Source organism: Vigna unguiculata, chromosome 6 (genome assembly GCF_037176805.1).
Source record: "Vigna unguiculata cultivar grain cowpea cultivar isolate G323 ecotype 2 chromosome 6, ASM3717680v1, whole genome shotgun sequence".
Taxonomy (NCBI): domain Eukaryota; kingdom Viridiplantae; phylum Streptophyta; class Magnoliopsida; order Fabales; family Fabaceae; genus Vigna; species Vigna unguiculata.
In genome coordinates, this window is record NC_140797.1 from 33055966 (window position 1) to 33079512 (window position 23547).

The 23547-nt window shown below is 33.4% G+C and overlaps 2 protein-coding genes across 2 annotated transcripts; both read right to left on the minus strand.

Annotated features, from left to right (window-relative positions):
* Positions 1 to 1221: 1221 nt before the first annotated feature.
* On the minus strand, positions 1222 to 17341 carry EMB2729 (Alpha amylase family protein). The gene is made up of 21 exons (XM_028077687.2): positions 16944 to 17341; positions 16089 to 16160; positions 15760 to 15824; positions 14939 to 15598; positions 13987 to 14159; positions 13770 to 13859; positions 12717 to 12792; positions 7090 to 7197; positions 6643 to 6733; positions 6340 to 6441; positions 5924 to 6026; positions 5106 to 5243; positions 4930 to 5001; positions 4743 to 4847; positions 4379 to 4456; positions 4189 to 4299; positions 3493 to 3573; positions 3133 to 3237; positions 2882 to 2967; positions 2731 to 2785; positions 1222 to 1736 (listed from the first exon to the last, which is right to left on the minus strand). The coding sequence occupies exons 1-21, from the start codon at positions 17237 to 17239 to the stop codon at positions 1704 to 1706; spliced, it is 2700 nt and encodes an 899-aa protein (XP_027933488.1). The 5' UTR covers positions 17240 to 17341; the 3' UTR covers positions 1222 to 1703.
* A 2265-nt stretch (positions 17342 to 19606) lies between these two features.
* Positions 19607 to 23193, minus strand: LOC114187111 (Putative pyridoxal phosphate-dependent enzyme, YBL036C type). Its single transcript, XM_028075244.2, has 7 exons — positions 22885 to 23193; positions 22685 to 22751; positions 21904 to 21950; positions 21534 to 21621; positions 20852 to 20985; positions 20508 to 20606; positions 19607 to 20031 (listed from the first exon to the last, which is right to left on the minus strand). The coding sequence occupies exons 1-7, from the start codon at positions 23107 to 23109 to the stop codon at positions 19954 to 19956; spliced, it is 738 nt and encodes a 245-aa protein (XP_027931045.1). The 5' UTR covers positions 23110 to 23193; the 3' UTR covers positions 19607 to 19953.
* Positions 23194 to 23547: the final 354 nt, after the last annotated feature.

Here is a 23547-nt window from a genome sequence, read left to right on the forward strand (position 1 = left end):
TAACTTAGAAATGAAAACTGCATTGTATATTACAGACATTGCTTTCCGGCAAATATTCACCGATTTCCAATAAGAGTAATTAAGGTAAGTCAAAGGTCAAATAATGATTATAAATACAATTAGAACCTGCAGATAAATGTAAGCATTCATTAATCATTAATTTGATATTTGACTTGAGAAAAGTACTATGTTGACTTGAGTATTGAAGTCTCTTTTGCATGTACACCCCCACTGGTGTTAGAAAGAAGACAAATACTTTAGTGAGTGGTCCAGACCAGAAGTATAAGAATTCACTAGAAGTTCAAAAATCGTAGTAAGACATTATTTCGGCTCCATAAATAGTGCTCCTGTAGGAACAATATATCTCTCGATTTTGTTATTCTTGTTTTTTCCATTTTGGGTTTATTCAAATAAACTTTTTATTTATTTTCTTAATAGTTTAAACTTGTATGATCTATAATCTATATTTTGTGATTTTAAAATACTATTTTATCTTTTTTAATCATTATTTATTTCTTATAACAAGAAGAATAATTTGAAGACTAGAATTGCATATTGAAATTATGAAAACACACATTTTTTTTTGTATTTTTTTAATGTAAATGAAATAATTTAATAAAAAATGTTTAATAATTTTCCTTTTCAACCAACTTTTGCATGATTTTATTTAAGGTGACAAATTATCACTCAGCAAAAAAGAGAATAAAGTAAATCTCTTGTGTCTAAATCATTTTTCACTTAAACAATGAAATTTTGTTTAAACCAGAATATTGATGAGTCAATTCTTTTTCTTTTCATCGGGAATTTTAGTTTAAGTTGAAACTTTTAGTTCAAACAACAATATACATATAATAATAACAGATATTAATGAAGTTGAAATATATACTCATAATTTCTTAGTTTTAGTAATGATTATGATATACTATAGTTATGAGATGATACTCTTACAGGATCGGGATAGCTAGAGGGTTATATTGTGTAACATTAAGTATGAAACTCAGTTACAAGAAAAAAGAAAGATATATAATATTTTCATTAATAATCTAATCATATAGACAAAACATCAATTAATGAAAAGTTGAATAATATTATTGTATCACTTTTTTTTTACAACTGTACATCTTAACATAATTTTAAGGTCGATTTTTACTCATAATAGTTCTTCTAATCTGGAAATTCACATATTTCTATGACATGAGTAGACTGAAAAACAGAGACAAATAAGATATAACTGTAATTTGAGATATAACTAATGCACTCTACAATCACTATCCTTTCCTTTATGAATATAATGTTGCAAAAATCCTATTACAAATTCCTCCTCTTGAAAACCACCTCATAAGCCTCAAGTACACAGAACCTAGCACATGAATCAGTATGGTTTACAAGCATGATCCTAGGTTTATGTGATTACAACATGAAGTTTCATATTTCATTTTTGCAACATCTTGCATCTTTATAAACTTAGAATCCATTGCCTGAAAGCTTTCCCATGGATTATAGTATAATCCACAAACCAGTTGTGTTAACCTTAGAGAGATTAGCCCTTAACCCTTTCAATTGACATCTGCATATGTATGCTAAAAGGGTCATATTTAATCTTATACTTTTCTTATGTTGATAGACATACCAAAGAGCATTCCATGGTAAAATGTCAGAAAATCCTTGTGCTCAGTAAAAGTTACTCCACAGATGCAATGTGTTTATATTCTCAAAATTCGCCTTAATTTGTAAACCTGAAAGGTATAAAGTTATGCTCAGTACTGTCAAGTTTCAAACACAGATAGTCAATACAAAGATATGCATATTCATGCTCAAGGATAAAGCTACCATAGTTTAAACTTTAGGTCCAACAGAAGTAATTATTTGCTATTACTAATCTCCTATATTCTTCCTAAAACGACCTTCTCTGAAACAAAAAGCACTACAACTAATAACATTAATTAAAGTTAGAGTACTGCAGAAAAAATAACATTAAATGAAGTAAATATAGTTACAATACAATTTGATTTTTATAAAAAAGGTGTTTTGTTGTTGCATATAAATGAGAGCAGAGGTAGTACAGTTTATATTTATAAAAACTAATAGATTTTAATAAATTGGAAAGGAATGAAAGTCCCTGTATGTAGAGTTGGATATTTATTAAAACAAGTGCTAAAGAAATTCTGTGCTGAAAGGTAGATATGGTTCTATTATCCAAACAACACGGTTATTTTTCATTTTTTGCTTCAACATATTACCCCTATAAGATCTTAAAATTTAATTAATGCCCTATTATATCCACAGTTTCAGAAATCACATCACTTTGAACCATATCTATATACAGATAAAATGACTAGGCTTTTGGGATCACAATTGTGGCCATGTTGTAGGGGAAAATTTCAAGGAATATTATATTCTAAGATTGTAAGAAAAATTCATTCCTCATAATTTTCCTCAGACATTTGAGAAGATACCGAACTGAAATTTCAAAAAGGTGATGGTATGAATCCACACATCAAAAGAGAACAATAATGAAATCCAAAAAGGATAGTGTTGAACAATATCAGATGTGATTAGTTTCTCTCTTCTTTTTTCTTATTGGTGATAGCCAATGAGACCAAGTAGTGGCTAATGAGAACTTAGAAAAAATGACTTCAACTTAGATAGATTTCAATTATTTGGTTGCATAACTATGATAAGTAAATGGTCCTTGGGAATAAACTAAAATGTAACAACAAAATGATCAACCTGAGCAGTTCTGCTGGGTAGTGACAACTCTAAGCAGTTTCGAAGGCCATCAACTCTGTCAATAGTCAATGAATTGGTTGCACACATTAAAGATAATTATCCTTAAAAAGGCGAAAAGATGAAAAGCAAGAGTTTCAAAGAGCATGAGTACCTTTTGCTGATAGTTTTCAGATAATACTGGTTCTCATTAAGTTTTCCTTGACCGCCATACTTTATTTCATCAGTGTTCATAATAATCTGCACCATCAAAAAGTGGCAACAAAAATTAGTTCTCCCTTTGGAAGGTCTGAAGTAAAATGATTAAGAAGTTTGGCCTACAGAGAGATTAAAATATGCAAAGATAGCAATGCATGGATAAAAACAAAAACAAGTTTACAAATTTCACAATGAAATGAAACTTACTTGATACTCCCCAGCTTCTTCTACACCTATGCTATAACTGTCGTAGGACTCTGTTGGATGAAAATTGAAAATAAAGACAAGAGGACCTCTGATGTAAGATATGACCTGCAAATAATGGTAGGGAATACTTTACCACATACATAACATTGACACAAGTTCGCTTGGTATGATATTAACAACATAAATATATAGCACAAATACGCCATTGGTTTGCATATATAAACAGAAGAAAACATCATACACAAATGAAGAAAAGAACATATACAATTGAACTGTCACTAAACATGCCAGAAAGTAATGAAGATGAAAACTAGTCACTAATTATCCTAAAGGGAAAGGAATGAAAAAAAATCAATATACCATTGAACTATCATTCACATGGTGAATGTTTGGAAAACCTCGTGAGAGCACTCTCTGATTTTCATCCAGCTTCATCATGTCCTAGAAATAATTTCATTGCTTAGCATTAGCAAGTAAGCCATAATATTATAAGTTAACAGTCACATTAGTAAAGTCCATCGGATAAAGATACAAAAATAAAAATATTAATGAAAATAAATAAACAAATAAAAGTGGTGGTAAAAAGATCTTGAGAACCCATTATCGCACGTGAAAGGAGGGGGAGGGGAAATCAGCAGATTGTGTTGTGTTGTGCCTATGGTGTCCAATCTCACACCTCAAGCTCATGTGGACTTTTTCCTTTTGGAATAGTGCATAAAACACAACACTAGCAGTTTATACTGTTTATGAATAAAAAATTATTTGCAAACTCTATCCATTCATATTGATGCAGTTCAGATTAGACCAATTCAATATTCCAATTACCTTCCAAGAACACTTTTGTTAGAATATAATCAGCTGTTACAGATTTCTTGGAGATCAACCGTTACATAATCTCAAAAAGTAGTATGATTGATTCCTAATTATTTGGTGTCTTTGTTGTAATTGGTTCTCTTCAATAGTATAAATACATATTGTGTGGTCTACATTAGACATACAATACATTCAGAACATACACAATTCTATAACTTTTATAGCAAGAGATTATTAGATTACCTTATCAAAAGAAAATAAATCACGGTGAACTCCATCTTTGGCCAAAAGATCCCAACAACGATTGGCAAGCAGATATGAGTTGTTGTTGCTTGATGATGGAAATTCAACTCTCTGACGAAGGAAAAACATCAATATATTATCATGGTCACAAACAAGACGTATATGTCCATATATAATGAGTAATTCTCACCTTTGGATGCCCAAATTCATTACCCATGAAGTTCAAATAAGCACGGCCACCAATTGTTGACGTGATCAATTTGATCATCTAACCAAAAGTGAAGAAAATTAATAAAGACAAAGAATGATAAAAGTATAGGAAAAGTCACCACACATGATACATATCTACCAGAAACAAGTCACTTCTAATATAGAAAAGGACATAAATTTGGGAAAAAAAAAAAATTAGAAACAGGACCTCCAGAATATTTATGCAAACCTACCGCTTATTTACAAATGTTCTAACAAACAGGCCGGAAACAATTTTATTTTCAATTTCAAAATCCTTGTTTACAATTCTAAATAGTAAATTTAGAGGATAGTGAACAGCATACTTTATGCAGCGAAGTTCCCCTCAATAAAGATTCCTTATAGTGATCTGAATTCTCATCTATTTCGCCGAACAATATTTCTGCAAATGATCGCCTTCCAGATATGGACTGGCAGAAGAAAAAAGAATTAGGCTTAAAACAATATAAAGAAATAAAGCTCATAGTTCTAGAAATTGAAAATGTGAGTTACCTGGTTGTGATTTTCAGCGTACATAAGCATCTTATCCGCATATTCTTTATTTGAAACTAATGTATTAACAATCTACAACATTAGAGGTAGCAACAACTAGAATTTAATAAAAGAACATGACCAACCAAAACATTTCATTTGATGAAAGAATGATAAATTATGCTCAAGTGTACAACCTTAGTCATATTCCATTCATGATCAGGTACACTCTCAAGAAAAGTTGACCACATATAAGGCACGGAAAGGTTGACATAGTAATCAAATCCTAATCCACCTTGAGAAGTTGGCTCACATAATCCCGGGTAAAATGTTGCCTGAACGATAATGGATACAAACATTATATTATATTATACAAAGCAATGTGATGATCTCGGGATAATGACTGCTTAGCTCTCAAAAATATGCACCTCAAAACATGCAGGCACAGGAAACTAGAGGAACAAATGCATATCAATAAAGAAACAAGAGGAGATCAATGAATAAATGCAAATCATCATGTACACGTTAAGAAGATACATTAAATAATTAACAAAGCACGTTTTCAGAACCCCCTCCACCCCAGAGAAAAAGGAAGAGAAATGTTCATCTTTTTGAATCATGACAAATGTTCATCTTTTTAACAGGTTAGCCTACTTTATGAGCCTTTTTAACCTGAAAACTAAGCCTTCTCATAACTAGGTGGGGCCAAAAACATAGATTAAATAATATGAGTGACATATATGAAAAACCATTTTCTTTTGCAAACCCATTTAGAATAAAGTCTCTTACACTAGTTACTCCAAAGTTCAGTTTAGTCTTCCTTCATGCCTTCTAGTCACTCTATCTTGCTTTTGATCATATGAGAAACCCAACTAGCTAGCATTTTGGAAGCATGCACATAGTTCCAATTCAACAATAGATGCCTACTTTTTTTTCACTCTTAAGAATTGTGACGCACATAGGTATACAAAAGCATCCAAAATTGTAAGTAAATGAAAAGAACAAAAATACTTACATCCTCCGCTATTGTGACAATATTTGGGTGAAGATAATGCAGTATCTCATTGGCTAGGATAAGATATACTTGCGCATCCTTGTCAACATATTGGTTGCAATACCTGAATGAAACTAACGTTTGTAATCAATACAATTTTTAATGTCATTACTTATCATATTTTAAAACCAATCTGAGTAATACAAATCAGTTGACTTGACATTCTGCAAAATGTCAAGTTGTATTACAACAAGGAGAAACAAACAAAAAATTGACAACCATACAAGAAACTTTAAAGAATAAAAGTACAATATAAATGCCTTCAGAAACAGGATTGGGATTCAGGCAACGTCTTGGAACTAAAATATCTTTGTAAGAAACTACTAAACTCAGGTATATTTATCCATAAGAAGCAATAACGTTTGAAAAGGCCTTACTCCTCCAAGTCTCCAGTAAAAGAAGCAAAACCATTGTGAGTGTACAACATAGATGAAACTGAATGGAACTGTAAACCATCAATCTGATACTCTACAATCCACCTGTTCAAATATCAGTTCATGAGTAATTTAGCATATGTCAAATGATGAAGCAATAAAAAATAATAAACAAAAAAGAATTATAAAATAAATAAAGTTCTGTATAAAATAATTAACTAATAAATCAATCAGGTAGAAAAGACAATGGCTTAAAGAAAAAACTACAAGTGTACTCTACAACACTGACTTTGCAATTGCATATACCAGTTCAAGTTTGATACAAGGAAATGCAGAACATCAGGGTCGCCATATTTGAACATTCTGGTTCCCCAAAATTTGTGTTGCCCTCGTTTTCCTAATCAACAATGAAAGGTGAAATCAAAAGTGGTATTTACAGGTATTGAAATGATAGTAAAAATTAATACAATGTCCTCTTAGTAAGGAACCAAAAGAAAATATCATACACAGGAAACATATAAAACTATCTCATCTGACAACAAAAACATTTGTCCAAATAGCATGGCTACGCCTACTCTGTTAACAGTTTTACTGTAGTCATCTAAAAGAATTTAAAAAGTAGAGATGAAATTTAATATATCAATAATTGACATCATATAACAGAGGAAGCATCATTCCTCATATAACAGAGAGTAACAAGGGAAAAACTTGCATGTGACTAAATGAAGAGGTTTCAACAGTATGAACAGGTACCAGTACGAAAAAAACAGTCATTTGATCCATCAAACAATGATAATCCGACCATCTCATCTGCTGCTGCATATGAATGGATAATTTCTAAGAAGACGAGCAGCCCTAGTCCTGTGCAGTTAAAGGCAGAGTTAGAAAAATAGTCTATTGCACAACAAAGACAAAGAAGAGACTTTTGTCATTATATATTATACATTTTTTATAGTTATAGCCTTTACTGCAAAATCAGGAAACATATATACTGGTGCAGTTACCATATATGGTTTACCTTGCTTTTGTTTCTTGTCTTCTTTTAATTTAGACAAATATCCAGTTAGCCCGATGGTCTCAAGTGAAGCTTATCCTTCTATTGTTTTGTTTCTAATCGATATGGGATCTCTAACAGTATTGAAGGAAAATAATTAAACACTCTTTCTATCTCCAAATTTTAATGTTAACAATTAAGATTAAACTATACTCACTATAAAGGTTTTGGGGGTGTACAGGATGTTAAAAATGCCTGATATTGTGCTATTTCACACACGATTTTAAACAGTTTGAATTTTTCACTTAAAACTTTTAGAACTAGAAAAGTGAAAAATTCAAATTTTTTCTTTTTTTTTTTTAGTTCTTTTAAAATGGGGTCGAAAAAGGAAAGTGGATTTTTCGTGGAACTAGAAAAAGGCAATTCAACTTCCATCCCCCAAATTGTTAAAAAACAAAAGTTCTTTTTTTTCTTTGAATTTTTTTTGTTTTCATTACATCGTATTTTAGATTTATGCCAAGGTTTTAGACGAAAAGGAAATAATATTTTTATCTGAATCCCATCTGTTAGCCATTTTTGCAGAAACTCTCTTTCGGATAATTGAACGCCGTTATACGTGCATTTAATATATATTTCTCTCTTCCAATCCATATAATCTTCAGACCATTCTGGAATTTGAAAAAATAGTATATGTTGAGAATAAAGAAGATAGGGATTGAGATTAATCTCCCTTGTGTATAAACCACACATAGGGTAATCTATTTATAATAGAGAGAGGTACAAGTAAAAAGAGTAACTGAAAATAAAAAGATTAAATAGAAGATATTGTTTGATATTGTGGTTATCAATATCTAACAATATCTTAATAATATCAAACTATATTTAACACTCCCCCTCAAGCTGGAGCATACAAATCATATGTGCCAAGCTTGTTACAAATATAATCAATTCTAGGCCCCCGTAAAGACTTCGTAAAAATATCTGCTAACTGATCACTTGAGTTAACAAACTCAGTCTTGATGTCTCCAGACATAACCTTTTCCCGAACGAAATGACAATCAATCTCAATGTGTTTAGTCCTCTCATGAAAGACAGGATTAGAGCTAATATGAAGGGCAGCCTGATTGTCACATACAAGTGTCATTTGAGTAATATCTCCAAATTGTAACTCTTGAAGCAATTGCTTGAGCCAAACAAGTTCACAGGCAGCTGAGGCCATAGCTCTATATTCTGCTTCTGCACTAGATCTTGCTACAATACTCTGTTTCTTACTTTTCCACGAGATCAAGTTACCACCAATGGAGACACAATACCTAGATGTAGATCTTCTATCAGAAGGAGATCCTGTCCAATCAGCATCTGAATAGCAAACAACTCTTGTATGGTTATTAGAACCATATAACAATCCTTTTCCAGGAGATTTTTTAATATACTTCAAGATGCGAATGACTGCATTCCAATGATCTTCACATGGAGAATTAAGAAATTGGCTTACCACACTGACTGCAAAGGAAATGTCAGGACGAGTAACGGTAAGATAATTCAATTTCCCAACCAATCGTCTATACTGCTCAGGATCAGATATAGGCTCCCCCTGATTTGGTAGAAGTTTAGTATTGGGATCCATGGGTGTATCAACAGACTTTGAACTCATCAATCCAGTTTCCTCCAGAATATCCATGGCATACTTTCTTTGAGATATAACAATACCATCATTGGACTGTGCCACCTCAATACCCAAGAAATATCTGAGTTTGCCAAGATCTTTGGTCTGAAAATGGTGACAGATATGTTGTTTCAACTGAGAGATGCCATGGTTGTTACTCCCTGTAAGAACGATGTCATCAACATATACTATCAAGTAAACACATCCAGCACTCGAGTGTTGATAAAAAACAGAATGATCTGTTTCACACCGAGTCATACCAAATTGTTGAACAACATTGCTAAACTTTCCAAACCAGGCCCTAGGAGATTGTTTTAGGCCATATAGTGATTTGCGAAGACGACATACCATCCCAGAAGACTCCCCCTGAGCAACAAACCCAGGAGGTTGCTCCATATAAATTTCCTCTTGCAAATCACCATTGAGGAAAGCATTCTTAACATCAGTTGATAAAGAGGCCATTGTTTAAGAGCGGCCATGGCGATAAATAAACGAACAGAAGCCATCTTTGCCACGGGGGAAAAAGTATCTCCATAATCCAACCCAAAAATTTGAGTATAACCTTTGGCTACAAGACGAGCTTTGAGGCGATCAATAGTACCATCAGGTCCAACTTTGATAGCAAACACCCACCTGCAACCAACAACAGATTTCCCAGACGGCAACGGGACCAGTTCCCAAGTTCCACTATTATGAAGAGCACTTAATTCATCTGCCATGGCCTGACGCCAACCAGGATGGGCTAAAGCGTCACGGACAGTTTTTGGAATGGTCACAGAAGAAAGAGAGGAAAGACATGTATAAAAAGGTAATGACAAGCGATGATAACTCAAAGCAATATAATGGGGAGAGGGATTACGGGTAGAACGCATACCTTTTCGGAGGGCAATGGGAAGGTCAGACTCAGGTGTCAGAGCCGGAGGAGACAGAGTAGTTGGCACTGGAGTGGAGTCACATGGTGGTGGTTGTGATCGATTACGGCGACTATAAACCTGAAGAGGTGGTGGAGGAGTAGGTGATTGTGGAGCAGGAACCGAGGGTGAAGAAGACACAGTAAGAGGGTCACAAACAATAGGAACGTTAAAGGTATTAGAAGAGTTGTCAGGATTGGATGGAGTCAGAGGTGAAGATTGACTCTTAAAATAAAGGGAGAACACATTAAAGGTGACATTTGCAGACACAAAATAACGGTTAAGAAAAGGAGAAAAACATTTGTATCTTCTTTGTGATCTTGTAAACCCTAAGAAAACACACTTATGTGATCTAGGAGAAAGCTTGTCAAGACCAGGACTAAAATTATGAACAAAACATGTAGACCCGAAAACTCTTAAAGGTAAGGGATGAAGAGGTTCATGAGGGAATAAAATGGAGTGAGGTATGTTATTCTTTAAAACCGAAGAAGGCATACAATTAATGAGATAACAGGCAGTAAGAATGGCATCACCCCAGAAATGTTCAGGAACCTCGCCATGAATTAAAAGAGTGCGAGTGGTTTCCATAAGATGTCTATTTTTACGTTCAGCTACACCATTTTGTTGAGGGGTATAAGCACAAGAAGTTTGATGCAGAATGCCGTGAGAAGCCATAAATTGTTTGAAAGAATGAGAAAGATATTCACGGCCATTATCACTACGCAAAACTCTAATAGAAACACCAAACTGAGTTTTAATTTCATTAAAAAAAGATTGAAAGATATGAAATAATTCCGAACGATGTTTCATTAGAAATAACCAAGTGCATCTGGAGTAATCATCAATGAAAGTAACAAAGTATTGAAAACCTAAAGTAGACTTAACGCGGCTAGGACCCCAAATGTCAGAGTGAACCAAGGCAAAAGGGGACGAAGCATCACGTGTGACACTACGAGGAAAAGAAGTACGAGTATGCTTGCCTAATTGACACGACTCACAATCCAAACGAGACAACTTGGACAAGGCAGGGACAAGCTGTTGTAACTTGGCAAGGCTTGGATGACCAAACTGAGCATGAATAAGAGAGGGAGACTCCATAACTGCACCAATGTGTGTAGAGGGACGAAGATGATAAAGACCATGAGACTCATATCCTGTGCCAATCACCTGCTTCGAACTCCGATCCTGTAAACAGACAGAATTGTTGGTAAAAGAAACAACACAATCAAGAGAACGAGTTAGGCGACTGATGGACAACAGGTTAAAAGGAGACCCAGGGACATAAAGAACATTATCAATGGTTAAAGCAGGAAAAAGTTTAACAGTGCCAACACCATGAGATGAGACTCTAGAACCATCAGCGAGTGTAACAGAAGGTAAAGGATTAGTAGAGGATAAAGAAGAGAACAAAGATTTGTTACCAGTAATATGATCAGTTGCTCCTGAATCAAAAACCCAAGGACCAGGAGAAAAAGATTGAGTCAGACCAACAAAAGATGTACCTGTGTGAGCAACAGATGCAGTGGAACTAGAAAACTGTTGATCCTTATACCATTTGAGAAATTTGTTGTACATAACAAGTATATCGGATGAAACAGAAGAAAGTTCAGAACGGAAAGAGGCAGCGGAAGACGCCATAGAGGAACTGGAAGACACGCGGCTTCGAATGCGGCTTCGAATGGCGCGTGAGGGATGATCAAAACTGTATGGTCGCCGGTCGGAACTAACACTCCGGCGACGACAACGGTGGTGGCGACTCCGGCGACGGCTCCGGCAGCGGCTCCGGCGACGGCTCCGGCAGCGGCTCCGGCGACGGCTCCGGCGACTACTCCGGCGGCGGCGCCGGCAGTGGCGCCGGCGGCTCCGGTGGCAGCAGCAGCGGTGGCGGCAGAGGTGGAGGCAACGATAGCGGAAAAAAAAAACCTTAAGCTCTAGATACCATGTTGAGAATAAAGAAGATAGGGATTGAGATTAATCTCCCTTGTGTATAAACCACACATAGAGTAAAGAAGATAGGGATTGAGATTAATCTCCCTTGTGTATAAACCACACATAAAGTAATCTATTTATAATAGAGAGAGGTACAAGTAAAAAGAGTAACTGAAAATAAAAAGATTAAATAGAAGATATTGTTTGATATTGTGGTTATCAATATCTAACAATATCTTAATAATATCAAACTATATCTAACAGTATGCTCAAGTATCTCATGTTAAAATGCATTTAGTGTTCATTGGTATTAGTGTCAACGTAGTTCCAGTCATTTAATATTAGCCTAGGAAGCAGTCTCTACTAAGTCTATATAAAGAGGATAATGTACAAATCTCGCGTAATCTATGTAATATATGCATTTGACTAAAAAATAAAGCATTCTCATTCTCCAAATATTCTGTTTCTCAAGCTTTCTAAATCCCATATAAGCATCAACACATTTCTATACCAACAACTTTAAGGATTTTGCTAGGTTGGATTTATCAAGGAAAGAGCAATCCTTTTGAGTTAATATTTTCTTTCCTTCCTCTTTTTATTTTCTTCATTAAGGAGGATTACTGATCCACCTGCGTTTGTGTCCCCTTTCAAAGTGAATTATTGTTTTATGCACAAAACAAAAAAAAAAAAAGACATAACTGAATTCAAAGGACATATCAACTTAGATCAGCATCTTAACACATTTCAGCTCACTAAAGTTTCCTTTTGTCAGAATGGCCAAAACACACTTCTAAGAGCAAAGAACTTATTAATACCTTAAAAATCAACATGGTCAGTTCAAGCAATAAAAAGAAAACCAGTACTGCATAAAAATGCTTACCATGGGCCTCATCAACTAATCGCTTGAAGTCCTCAGGAGTACCATATCGGCTACTAACAGCAAAATAATTTGTAACCTGCACCATCGGATCAATGTTTGAGCATGTCACTAAAGGTTAGAGTGGCAATAAAATTCTAACAAAACTTATAAACAGCTATAAGCAGCATGCCAGCATGTACGAGGTGTGCACATAGTTTGTGTAAGTGTCAAGACTTAAAAGATAAAGCATGTATGCCTTTTGTAAAATTCATACACATAAGTTACTACAATCTTGTCTGTCAAAATGGCATCCGTTAGAAGTGGGTTTTAAGCCTAACTCAATCTCACAAAACCGGCTTGTAAAGTGAGGTTTGCACCTCACTTATATATTAGGAAATTGTCTTATCTCTAGTCGATGTGGGACTTCCAACATCATCAATTACTAACAACTTTGTCGTATATTAATGTTTCATAGACTTAATTGTAGTTTTGATCTCTATTTTACAAAATCTGCAAATTTGATCCCTAAAATTATTTTTCAACCATTTTAGTCCCTTAATTATTAATTATCCATAACTTTGGTCCCTGGGTTTCCTTTTACACAATTTTTGTCACTTAAATAATTTTCCATAACTCTCTTCAAATTTTAGTTTTAAATCAACTTACATTAAATAACAACTCTCTAAGTTGTTACCTTTCTCAATCCTGTAAAGAACCCACCAGTATCACACGTTAAATCCCAATTTCATTGTGTCATGTCTTAAGTAATAGAAGGTCGCTGGTAATTGAACAGTTACAAATAATTAAAATTAAAGGATCAAAATTGCATAAAGAAAATTTAGGGACCAAAATACAAATAAGCCTATTTAATAGCACTTAACTTCATAGATTTATTAAATAATTCCCTGTATTCTCCTAATTCAAAAGTAGTTAACCTATAATAGAAGTGTCGCATGCATGTTTGAACCCATGACACTAAATATCCACAATAGTAACTTGAGAAACTTTAAAAGAATCTTAATCACTATACAATTACCATGAGAAAAATAAGTAAGAATTACAGCATTAACTTACTCTGTAACCAACAGTAAAATAATCCTTATGTTCAACAATTCCAATCAGCTGGATGGCATTGTATCCAGCTTCCTTAATGTAAGGAAGAACCTGCATTTTTTTTATTGAGAATGTATTGCAACAATAAAAAAATCAATGGAGTCAATTACAAATATAGTCATCGAAGATATGCATAATGGAATAATTATAAATTCCAACAAAAGAAATGGGGGAAAACCTTGTCTGTGAAATCACTGAATGAGGATATTTTTGGTTCAGAACCACTAATTCCAACATGAGCTTCATATATCCGCAGGGATTTTGGTACTTTCGGACTTCTATTTTTCCACTTGTATGCTTGCTCAGGGGGTGGTTCCCAGTGAATTGCATAAGCTTGCCTCCCATCAACCTCTTCAATGCATTAAATCAGCATCATTGATACATTCTTATAACATAAATCAAAGGACCCCATCTCCATCTTCCAAAAAGAAAGTGACCAAGGTTCCAGACAAATTTTTCCATAAGCACTTCAAGGAAAAACTTTAAGAAAAAAAGAAGTTTCTCCATAAGCTAAAATTAGTTTATACAAAAGTTACAAATAAAAATTTAGAAACATTATGTGGGAGAACTTGAATCAATATGCATACAATTATGAAAAAGCTTATTTCATTTTTTTTCTTATATTTCTCTCTATAAGTACAAATAGAAAAGCTTGTTCAAACAAATCCAGGCAATCATACCTTTTTCTTCTTTTTTATGTATTTGGGTATAGCATTCTGCATTTATTGGCTTTTCATAAAACTGAACATAGACTCAGTTTTTAAGTTCTATTCAAACCCCAAAATTGGCATTAATTGAAAAAGGAGTACTATATAACATAGGATAATGAACATAAAGTTAATAATAAGGAAATGGTGATAATATATGAATTTCTTTCAAGGGCATACATTTGATCACCTACTGGGACAAGGATTTTGTTGTTATGAGGTATAACTTTTATACTCAACATAAAAAATTCCCACGTCAAGGAAGACCTGAACATATCTTCCAGGTCCAAGGTGTGTTTTAGTTAATATGTAGGTAGATCTTTACAAAAGAAACAACCATAAGATACTACACATGACCAAATATAATTCTAGTTTATATTCACAGACAATTAAATTACTTCCAAGAATCCAGATAAGATTTACCTGGCTGCACATATGTAGCCCAAGCAGGCACCCTCTCCAATGGTCCATTAGGAGTGTTGAAGTAGACTCTGTACTTGCTACCATGAGGAATGGCAGGACTATACTTTTTCATCCAAGCCTTCCTACCTTTACGTGTCTCAAACCAGTATGCTATAGGAGGTTTGAGTGCACGAATTTTCTCGTGCCATTCAGGATCAACTATAACATTATATATGTCATACTCCTTGCCACTGTCCATTGCAGCAGTACGGGAAGGTCCATGCTCTGCTGCCCATTCTTTGTATCTTGTTTTTGGATCTTTTATGTTTGGTAAGTCTTCCATGGTTTGAGGTCCATTAGGACCAAATAGCTGCTCATATAACTTAACTGGCCCTTCATAACGATTATTTGGGTAACGGTTTTCTCCTGGTTCCCAGTACTGCTCATTTGCTTTCTTTAAGAGCTCTTCCACAGTGACACCACTATCCCCTTTATCATAATCATCTACGTAGTTATACATTTGAAAATAGTATTTATCTGGCTCTTCTCCCTCTCTCAGCTTATCTTGAAGAATGATAAACCAATATCCATAATCGTCATGACCAAAGTAATGCTCTCTTGCACAATTTTCTGTAGGTGACCAATCATTGAAGTCACCAACAATTGCACAATAGCGAGCCCCTGCATTTACTTGCTTGTCAAAAACCAAGAAACTATGGACACAATAAGAAATGGTTGTAGCTGAAAATTAACAAGATAAACTAAACTACACATTCAACATTAAGATTTTGAGAATTGGAAAGAGCCCAAAAGAAAAAAAAACATAGGGGATAATGTCAAACCTGGAGCCCATTCCATATAATCAACACGATGTTCTGGATGACGATGCATTCCCAATAATTCAAACCTGGACCAATCATGCAAAGATTTGTAAAATAATTAATACTAAGTTACTAACAACTACTTCAAATATCATAATTCCATGGCAACAAATTTCAAGAACACATAAGGAACGTAATATACATCACATTTATTTTTCAAAACTATGGTCGATGGAATTGATAAAAGTTAAGATGCTAAAACGGAATAATGTAGCTCATAGCTGAGAGAACCAAAATTAAAAATTATGTACCAAATTACAAGCTTAAAGTTACATTATAATGGAACTAACCCGGAAGCTAGAATCATGAAGTTTTCGTGCCGTTTCAAAATTTCATCTTTAATGTCCTTCAATACTTTATACCTGCAAAATCCAACAATTAACATCTTATATCTTATAATGCCAAGCATCAAATTTCCAATCCATCTAGAGGCAACAAAAGCTGTCCAACATGTCCATCTCATTCACTTGGACAGCAAAAATAAAAACAATATAGTTTTTTCGCCCATTTAATTAACAAATAAGTACCTTAGCCTTACTTCATATACTATTCTTAGTCTCAATTACCCTCTTTACTTAAACCAAACTTCCCCAATTCTTTTGTAGGAACCCTGAACAAGATGTTCCAAAGAAGGGATTTGACTTTTTCTTACCTGAGGAAGTCAGATTGAAGAATGAAGTCAGTGTATGTTTGAACGTATGTTGGGATAGCTCCAAAAAACTTTTCCTTTCAAAGCAACAATTGTTCCTTTTTGTTTTATTTTGTGAGTTAGAATCGGAGATGAGCATTACAATTTCTAAATACACTCTACCAACTTTTCTCCAAACATAGCCTCAGTTCTTCATGAAAAGAACCAACATGTGATATCACGAACACACGCCTAACAAATCATGAATGTGCTGAAATATCAACACTTAATTTTTTTCCATTAATGATTAAAACTACTGACTTTACCATCACTAATACTAAAAGAGCCTAAGAAGCAGAGTGTGAGTGTAACACCATGTGAAGAGAGTGTCATCACCCGACTCCTAAAAAATCTAACTTTCCATCACAAACACTAAAACCAAACACCCCAGAAAAATCAAACAAAAATTCCACCAAACACGGCCCAACTTTCATTTTAAATTTTCCAAATTTCATGCCTTTCACGGAGGAACAGGGCAAACGCTTTGTGGGAAATGCCACGTTTGGCGAGAAAGCCAGCAGGGTCAATACCCTTTTCTACATCATCACTTGTGGTTTCGGTTTTGGCCTCTGTCCGGTTCTTCTTCGGGTTTTGGCGTTGCTTGGGGTTCTCGGAAGCAGCACATGCCGTTTTTGTAGGTGTTCTTGTTCTGCGTTGGAAAGTGAGGTTTAGGGGTTTGGTTTGGGAGGGAGGGAAGGAGGTGGCGGTGGTTGGAGGGAAGTAGAATTTGAATGGGATTGAAAGGGCTGACATTGTTTGATTGAGATAAGGAAGAAGAACACAGAACACAGGATGTTCTGTGTTCAGTGTTGTGCTGGGTCTTAAGAGAGGTTTTAGAGTCCACACTTGGCAATAATCTCAGGAAAATAGAAAAGAATATCTTCTGACTTTCAGTTTAAAAAGTAATATGAAATGAAGAAAAAATTATATTTACATTTCTACCTTCTATCTAGAATTCATAGGTGTGATATACAGTAAAATTTAGTTAAGAGTGATTAGAAAATTGATTGTAAACTATATTTTTTAATATTTAATAGAAATATATTGAGTTAAAAAATTATAGAAACATATTATTAAATACCAGCGAATACAAGCGTGATGACGCTATGTATTTTTTAAATATAAATAATAATATGTTAGTAGATGATAATTGTGTAATAATATTAAGTTAATATATAAAATATATTTATATTTATTAAAAATAAAGTAAAATGAATAAAGAAATTAATTATTGATAAATAAAAAAAATAAACAATTTTATAAAAAAGAGATAAAATCAATCATTAACTTTAAAAAATTTAATAAATAGTTATATCGTAAAAGGTAGAATTGATATTATAAAATGTGAATATAAAAGAGGAAATTTTCTTGATAAAATGAAAACATATTTATAAAAAAAACATGTAATAATATTTATAAAATGAAACGTGACATTGTTGAAGACATTTAATAATATAATATGTTGTGATATGTAGAAAGCAGTTTGGTTCTTTTACCCATTTGCTGAGATTTCATCTTGTAATGTTGTAGGTATGTTTGATATCATTCACTTTTTTACTTATCTATTTTGTCTTTAAGCTTATAAAAAAATATAGTGGTAATTTTTTATCATACAACAAGATGAGTCACATTACTACACTATGCATTTTTGCTCACTATCACTTCATAATTAATTGAGGAAGAACCTCATTTAACTTCGATGACAGACTTATATTACACACACGTCTAGGCCATGAAGATGGTTTGTGCAACTAGTGTTGTTTTGCTACATTAATAGTTGTACAATGAGAGTTTTACATGTGTAGACATGGGAAACTTGTAGATTTTTTACAATAAACTTATGTAAGTCATTCTACAACACAAAGGATGTATACATGTTCAGCATTCATGTTCATCAAGGTATTTGTTAAAGGTGCGAGACAAAAATTCTAACAATCATATTTTTTACTTATATTTATAATTTCAACAATCATATTTTTTAATTATGATTAGTGACCTGTTTACGCTAATTACATTATTAGGTGGTTAATATGAATGTCGTTTGACCTAATGGACCGAAAATCTTGACATATAATCTATATAAAGAATCAAGATGAAATTTTATGAACAATCAAACTGAAAACACTATGAGAAACTATTCGGCATGTTCGAGCGATGTTTAATCACATATATGAAAATCTTCTTTGAAGTACTCTCACACAATCAGTGATCGAACATTTGATCACATATATGAGAATCTTCTTCGAAATAATCTCACACAATTAGTGGCCGAGCATTTGATCATATTTTCAAAAATCTTCTTTGAAACAATCTGATACAACCAGTCGACCGACAACCCATACCGTACATAAATGTTTTTAAATGTTTTTGTAGACTTGAATGTTTGAGCACTTTCCAATCATTGTTGCTTAGGAAGCCATTTGGACCTCTTTGATAAAGCAAGCTTTGCAGGACATTTGGTAGTTTTCAGGATTCATCGTATTACATGACAATTTGGAAGAGATTCTTCGTTCGCCGTGTCTTTTTGGTGAATCATTCATCAATTTTTACAATAACTGCATTAAAAATTGCTACTGAATTCCCTTATAAATATGCTTAATACTCAGTCTATGATCATTAAACTATATCTGTTAATGCATTCATAAATCACGACTTGATAATGCTTAATAAAAAAAAATTAAAGCTCGTTAGAGAATATATTTTTCAATCTTTAGAAGCGTAAATTTCGTTGAAACACATAATCTTTTATCTCTAACAGAAATTGTTTGTTGATTACTCTATTATTATATTATAATTCATAATTCAAGGATTTTTTTTTTTTAAATAACCTTTACACTGACTGTATCCAATTAAATTTAAGAAACGTATACCATATATTTAATAAAAAAATTATAACATGGTATTTAAACCTCCATTGTAATGAAATTCAAGTGTACAAATAATATCACAGTTGATCTCCAAAACATAATTCGAAGCTAAAAAATTATCAATTATTAGCTATACTCCAGTTAGCTACAGACCCAAAAAGAAAAAGAACTTGCTTCAGGACAAGATCATTGAGATGAATCACTCTGTACTAGCAAATTAAAATTTGAAGCAGAACATAATCCACAAGAAAGATAGCGGAACATCAACATGATTATAGTATGCTGCAACCTTACAATAGTGTTTGTCACTCTCATTTTCACACAGGCATACACACGGCTCTCCCGTACACACATTCTCTAATTAGAATAAACAAGGAATCTGTAAAAAAACAAAAAAATGGGAGACTTTGCATGAAGATTGTTTTTATGGTATGTAAACCAACTATGGATTTTTCTTATTACCAATTCCATCGCATCAATTACAAAGGTAAATAAATACAATACACTTTTCAGAACATCTGTGTGGTAATACACAGTTTGTATATATAGAATGAGAGAGAGAAGAGAGAGAGAGAGGGAGAGAGAGATTACAGCTTCTACCTATTCTTGTTTCTTTGGATACTCCCTTGGTCCAAATATTGTGGATCCAATTCTCACATTAGTACTACCCATTTCAATCTGGAAAGGCAAAAATATATTTATCAACAGTTGCATGTATACAGTTGATTAAGAGTAAAAGAAATTAGTTAGCTGAGAAATCTTTAAGTAGTTCAAACAAAGACTTTAGTAACGTATCTATCAACTAGTAGTATCTTCAAAATGCTTCAAAAACTACATCCCATACTAATTATAGAGAAATGTGGTAGTGTCATCATCAACCATATCTATAAAACTACGAAAAATGCCAACACACTCTTTCAAGACTTAATTATTGGGTAAAATTCACGTAAGAATGTAGATCTCCCCTTTATTTTATGAACTTCATTTATGATTTAGTGGGACCTTTCGGAATTTCCAATCAATAATGAAAAATGTTTTAGAAAGTGCGTTGTTAGCATTCTTCGTACACTGTCATCATCACGGCAAGTATCAAACAAGGCATGCCCATCAAGAAAATTATAATTGCTAATTAACTTTAGGACAATACTCCATACCGCTAATTCAAAATCACCAGACATGCCCATTGAAAGTTCACATTGCTCCTCGGGTATTTCAAGTGCCTTGCATACTTCAGTTCTGCAATTTGACAGGGTCTGATTTTTCACAAAAGAGAGAACCTTAGTAAATAGACAAGAGGGAGTTGGAACAAAAGGCACATAAAACATTACTACAAAAGCAACAAAATGATGGTAAAAATGCAGATCAAATTTCAACAAAACAACATTAAGACAATAAACGAAATACAATTCTTAAATGGACAAGTTATGACAAACAAGAAATGGATCATTTCAAGGAGTGCTCCACACATGCTTCAGAATATAAGAATAGAATCTGTCACCTGAAAGTTCTTTGGGGTTGAGGTATAGTCTGCCATTCCTATTGTCATTAAGCCAGAGAACTCTAGGTTTGGGCAGCTCAATTTCACGTGTTTTGCAAGCTCAACACAATTAGAAGGATCAATACCAGATTTGGCTGCAAAAACATAAGAATCCATACAAACATTACTCATTTAAAATGTGTAAGAAATAAGATCATTGTGTTACGACAAACAGTGCACTCCAAAGTATTTGAAACAATGTCAATACATAATCAAAGAATTTGATACGTTGGGTTAACAAACAATGATGGAATAGCTAAAATTCTCCAATTCAACAGATATCAAACTACCTTATGAGTGACTGATTAAGTAGCATTACTATGTCATTATCTGAAATGAATAAATAAAAGTTGAATGTAGCAAAAAAAAAAAAAAACTGGGATAAGGGGAAATATTTGAATTACTTATATTCTTTCAATTTGTAGAATTCCATGGGTAACGTTATTAAAGAAATAAAATGAATAATAAATCAAGAAGTCTCATTATGGGAAGACATGTCAGTAATACGAATATACAAGTTACAATCTACACATGAAGGATTTGCAAATACCTCAAGTAAGAATTTTCCTCACATCCAAAGGTAGAGGGGAAACCTCAACAGATCCAAAAAGTGTAACAAAGAGTTAGATTAAGTCAAACTTACATTCTTCTCCACTGGTATTTACTTGGACCAAAACCTTCAGAGGATCTCTTCCAAGGGTTGATACCATACGATCAAGATTATTTGCTATCTACAGTTCAAGAGGTACAAGAACACTTTAAGGTTAGTCAAATAGCTAATAGTATGAATTAGAAAATTAGCTGTACCAACACCACATTTTGAAATTTTAACTAGCTATTTGCTTGGTATAGCATAATAGACCTTGTCCACAGCAACAGCAATGCGAAAAGTAATTAATAATTGAGCACACCATAAAGACAACTTTTATCTAGATTCATTCAAATTTTATTAGTGCATAAAATAAAATTCATATCTCCAACAACTACAAGTAGCAATGATTTTACATCTCTACCTTCTGATTGTCCACACTCTCAAACATGGCCAGATTTGGAACACCACCTACATAAAGTATGCAAGGTTAACATTCAGCTAATATAAGGTGCTGAAGAAAGGAACAGACGAACAAGCTATAACAAGATAATGCAATTATAGCAACATTTTCAACAATCACAGCCAACCAAAAAGATGTAGAAAAACTATGTACCCAGCTTAGATAGCAAAATTAAACTGGCATTACCACTCAATCACCTTTACATTGAAATTTAATCCCTATTTCATCTCTACCATTTGTTGCTGTTGCAACAACATTAGATTGGTATGGTGTGTTAATATGGCATATAAGGATTATAATCATCATGTAATGGAACCAAAAATAGTATTCGGAACTAAAATTAAAATCAATTGTATGGACTAAATTGAAAATCATTAAATAGATAAAAAAAAGAAGAAATTAATTAGATTTCCTTACATTTAAATTCACTACTCATGGCAATGCTTTTTATCTTATATATTTGAGTCCATAGCATTACATACACATGGTTCAAATTAAACTCTCCTAGTAAAATACTCCCAACGGAGATGGTTTGTTAATATGGTGCTTCTGAAAAACAAGGTAGTCCTCCACATACGAAAAATTAGAAGCTTTGATATAATGACAAACATTGAAATCAAAAGCAATCAAAGGCCTCACTTTCTATCCAAATCCTACAACCCTAGTGAAAGCAAAGAAGGAAATTCATTCTACATCAATAAAACTAAAGTAAATTCAGAAAAAAATTTTAAAAAAAGATTACCTAAAAGTGTTTTGACTTTGTTGCTCTGCAAGTGCCCAATGAAATGCCACTCAATGTCTTGTGGAAGCTGCAGGCATGCCCCCAAACCAAATCATTAGAATTTTCTATTCACAACACAAAGGAACAAAACAATGCAGCATTTATAATTTTAATCCTAAATATCAATTAAAAATTGAAAAAAGAAGGAATCATTCCAACACCTGAGGAGCTTTTTCAACGATTTCTTGGACGTAGTTTTCGCCGAAGCATCGGTGACCCGCGTCGTAGAGTTGTCGAATCAGAGTGATGGGTTTCGTTTTGGAAACCGCCACGACCCGGACCCGGTCCGGTTTAGAGCTGGACCGCTCAGCCGCCTGCTGCACCCGGAGCATCACCGACCGCAACGCCGCCACGGCGACGCCCTCCGCCACCAACGGAGAAGTCATTGAATCGGTAACTGGAAACAAGTGGCTCGTTGTCTGTGTTGTTTAATGTCCCTTCTGTTGAGGTGGATCAACACTGAACACAAAAACAAAGTCCCAAAGAGCCAGAAAAATAAAAAATAAATAATTAAGAATTTCTCTACTTCTTTTATTTTATACGAGTATATATATATATATATATATATATATATATATATATAATTGTGTGTGTTTTAAATAAATAATACTTAAATTTGTATAATATTATGGTTTTTAAATTCGATTTTAATTTTTTTAAACTTTATAAATTATTTTACTGTAAAAACAACTTCACAATTTAGGCTTTATTTTTAAAATTTAAAATTTTATAAATTAATTTACTGTTAAAACTACAAATATATTTAACCTTGTAAACTAAAACATATTTTAGGCTTTATTTTTACAAAACATTTGTTTAAGAAA

Bases quoted from the DNA above. Each gene is read 5' to 3' on its own strand.
- EMB2729 (XM_028077687.2), bottom strand. From the start codon at position 17,239: ATGTCAGCCCTTTCAATCCCATTCAAATTCTACTTCCCTCCAACCACC. The intron at 5,244-5,923 runs GTAAGTATTTTT...ATTATCGTTCAG, and splicing joins TTGTCACAATAGCGGAGGAT to GCAACATTTTACCCGGGATT. The intron at 3,574-4,188 runs GTAATCTAATAA...AATTATTTCTAG, and splicing joins ATTTATTTTCTTTTGATAAG to GACATGATGAAGCTGGATGA.
- LOC114187111 (XM_028075244.2), bottom strand. From the start codon at position 23,109: ATGACTTCTCCGTTGGTGGCGGAGGGCGTCGCCGTGGCGGCGTTGCGG. The intron at 21,951-22,684 runs GTAATCTTTTTT...TACTTTATGTAG, and splicing joins CAAAGTCAAAACACTTTTAG to GTGGTGTTCCAAATCTGGCC. The intron at 21,622-21,903 runs GTAGAGATGTAA...CTTGAACTGTAG, and splicing joins AGAGTGTGGACAATCAGAAG to ATAGCAAATAATCTTGATCG.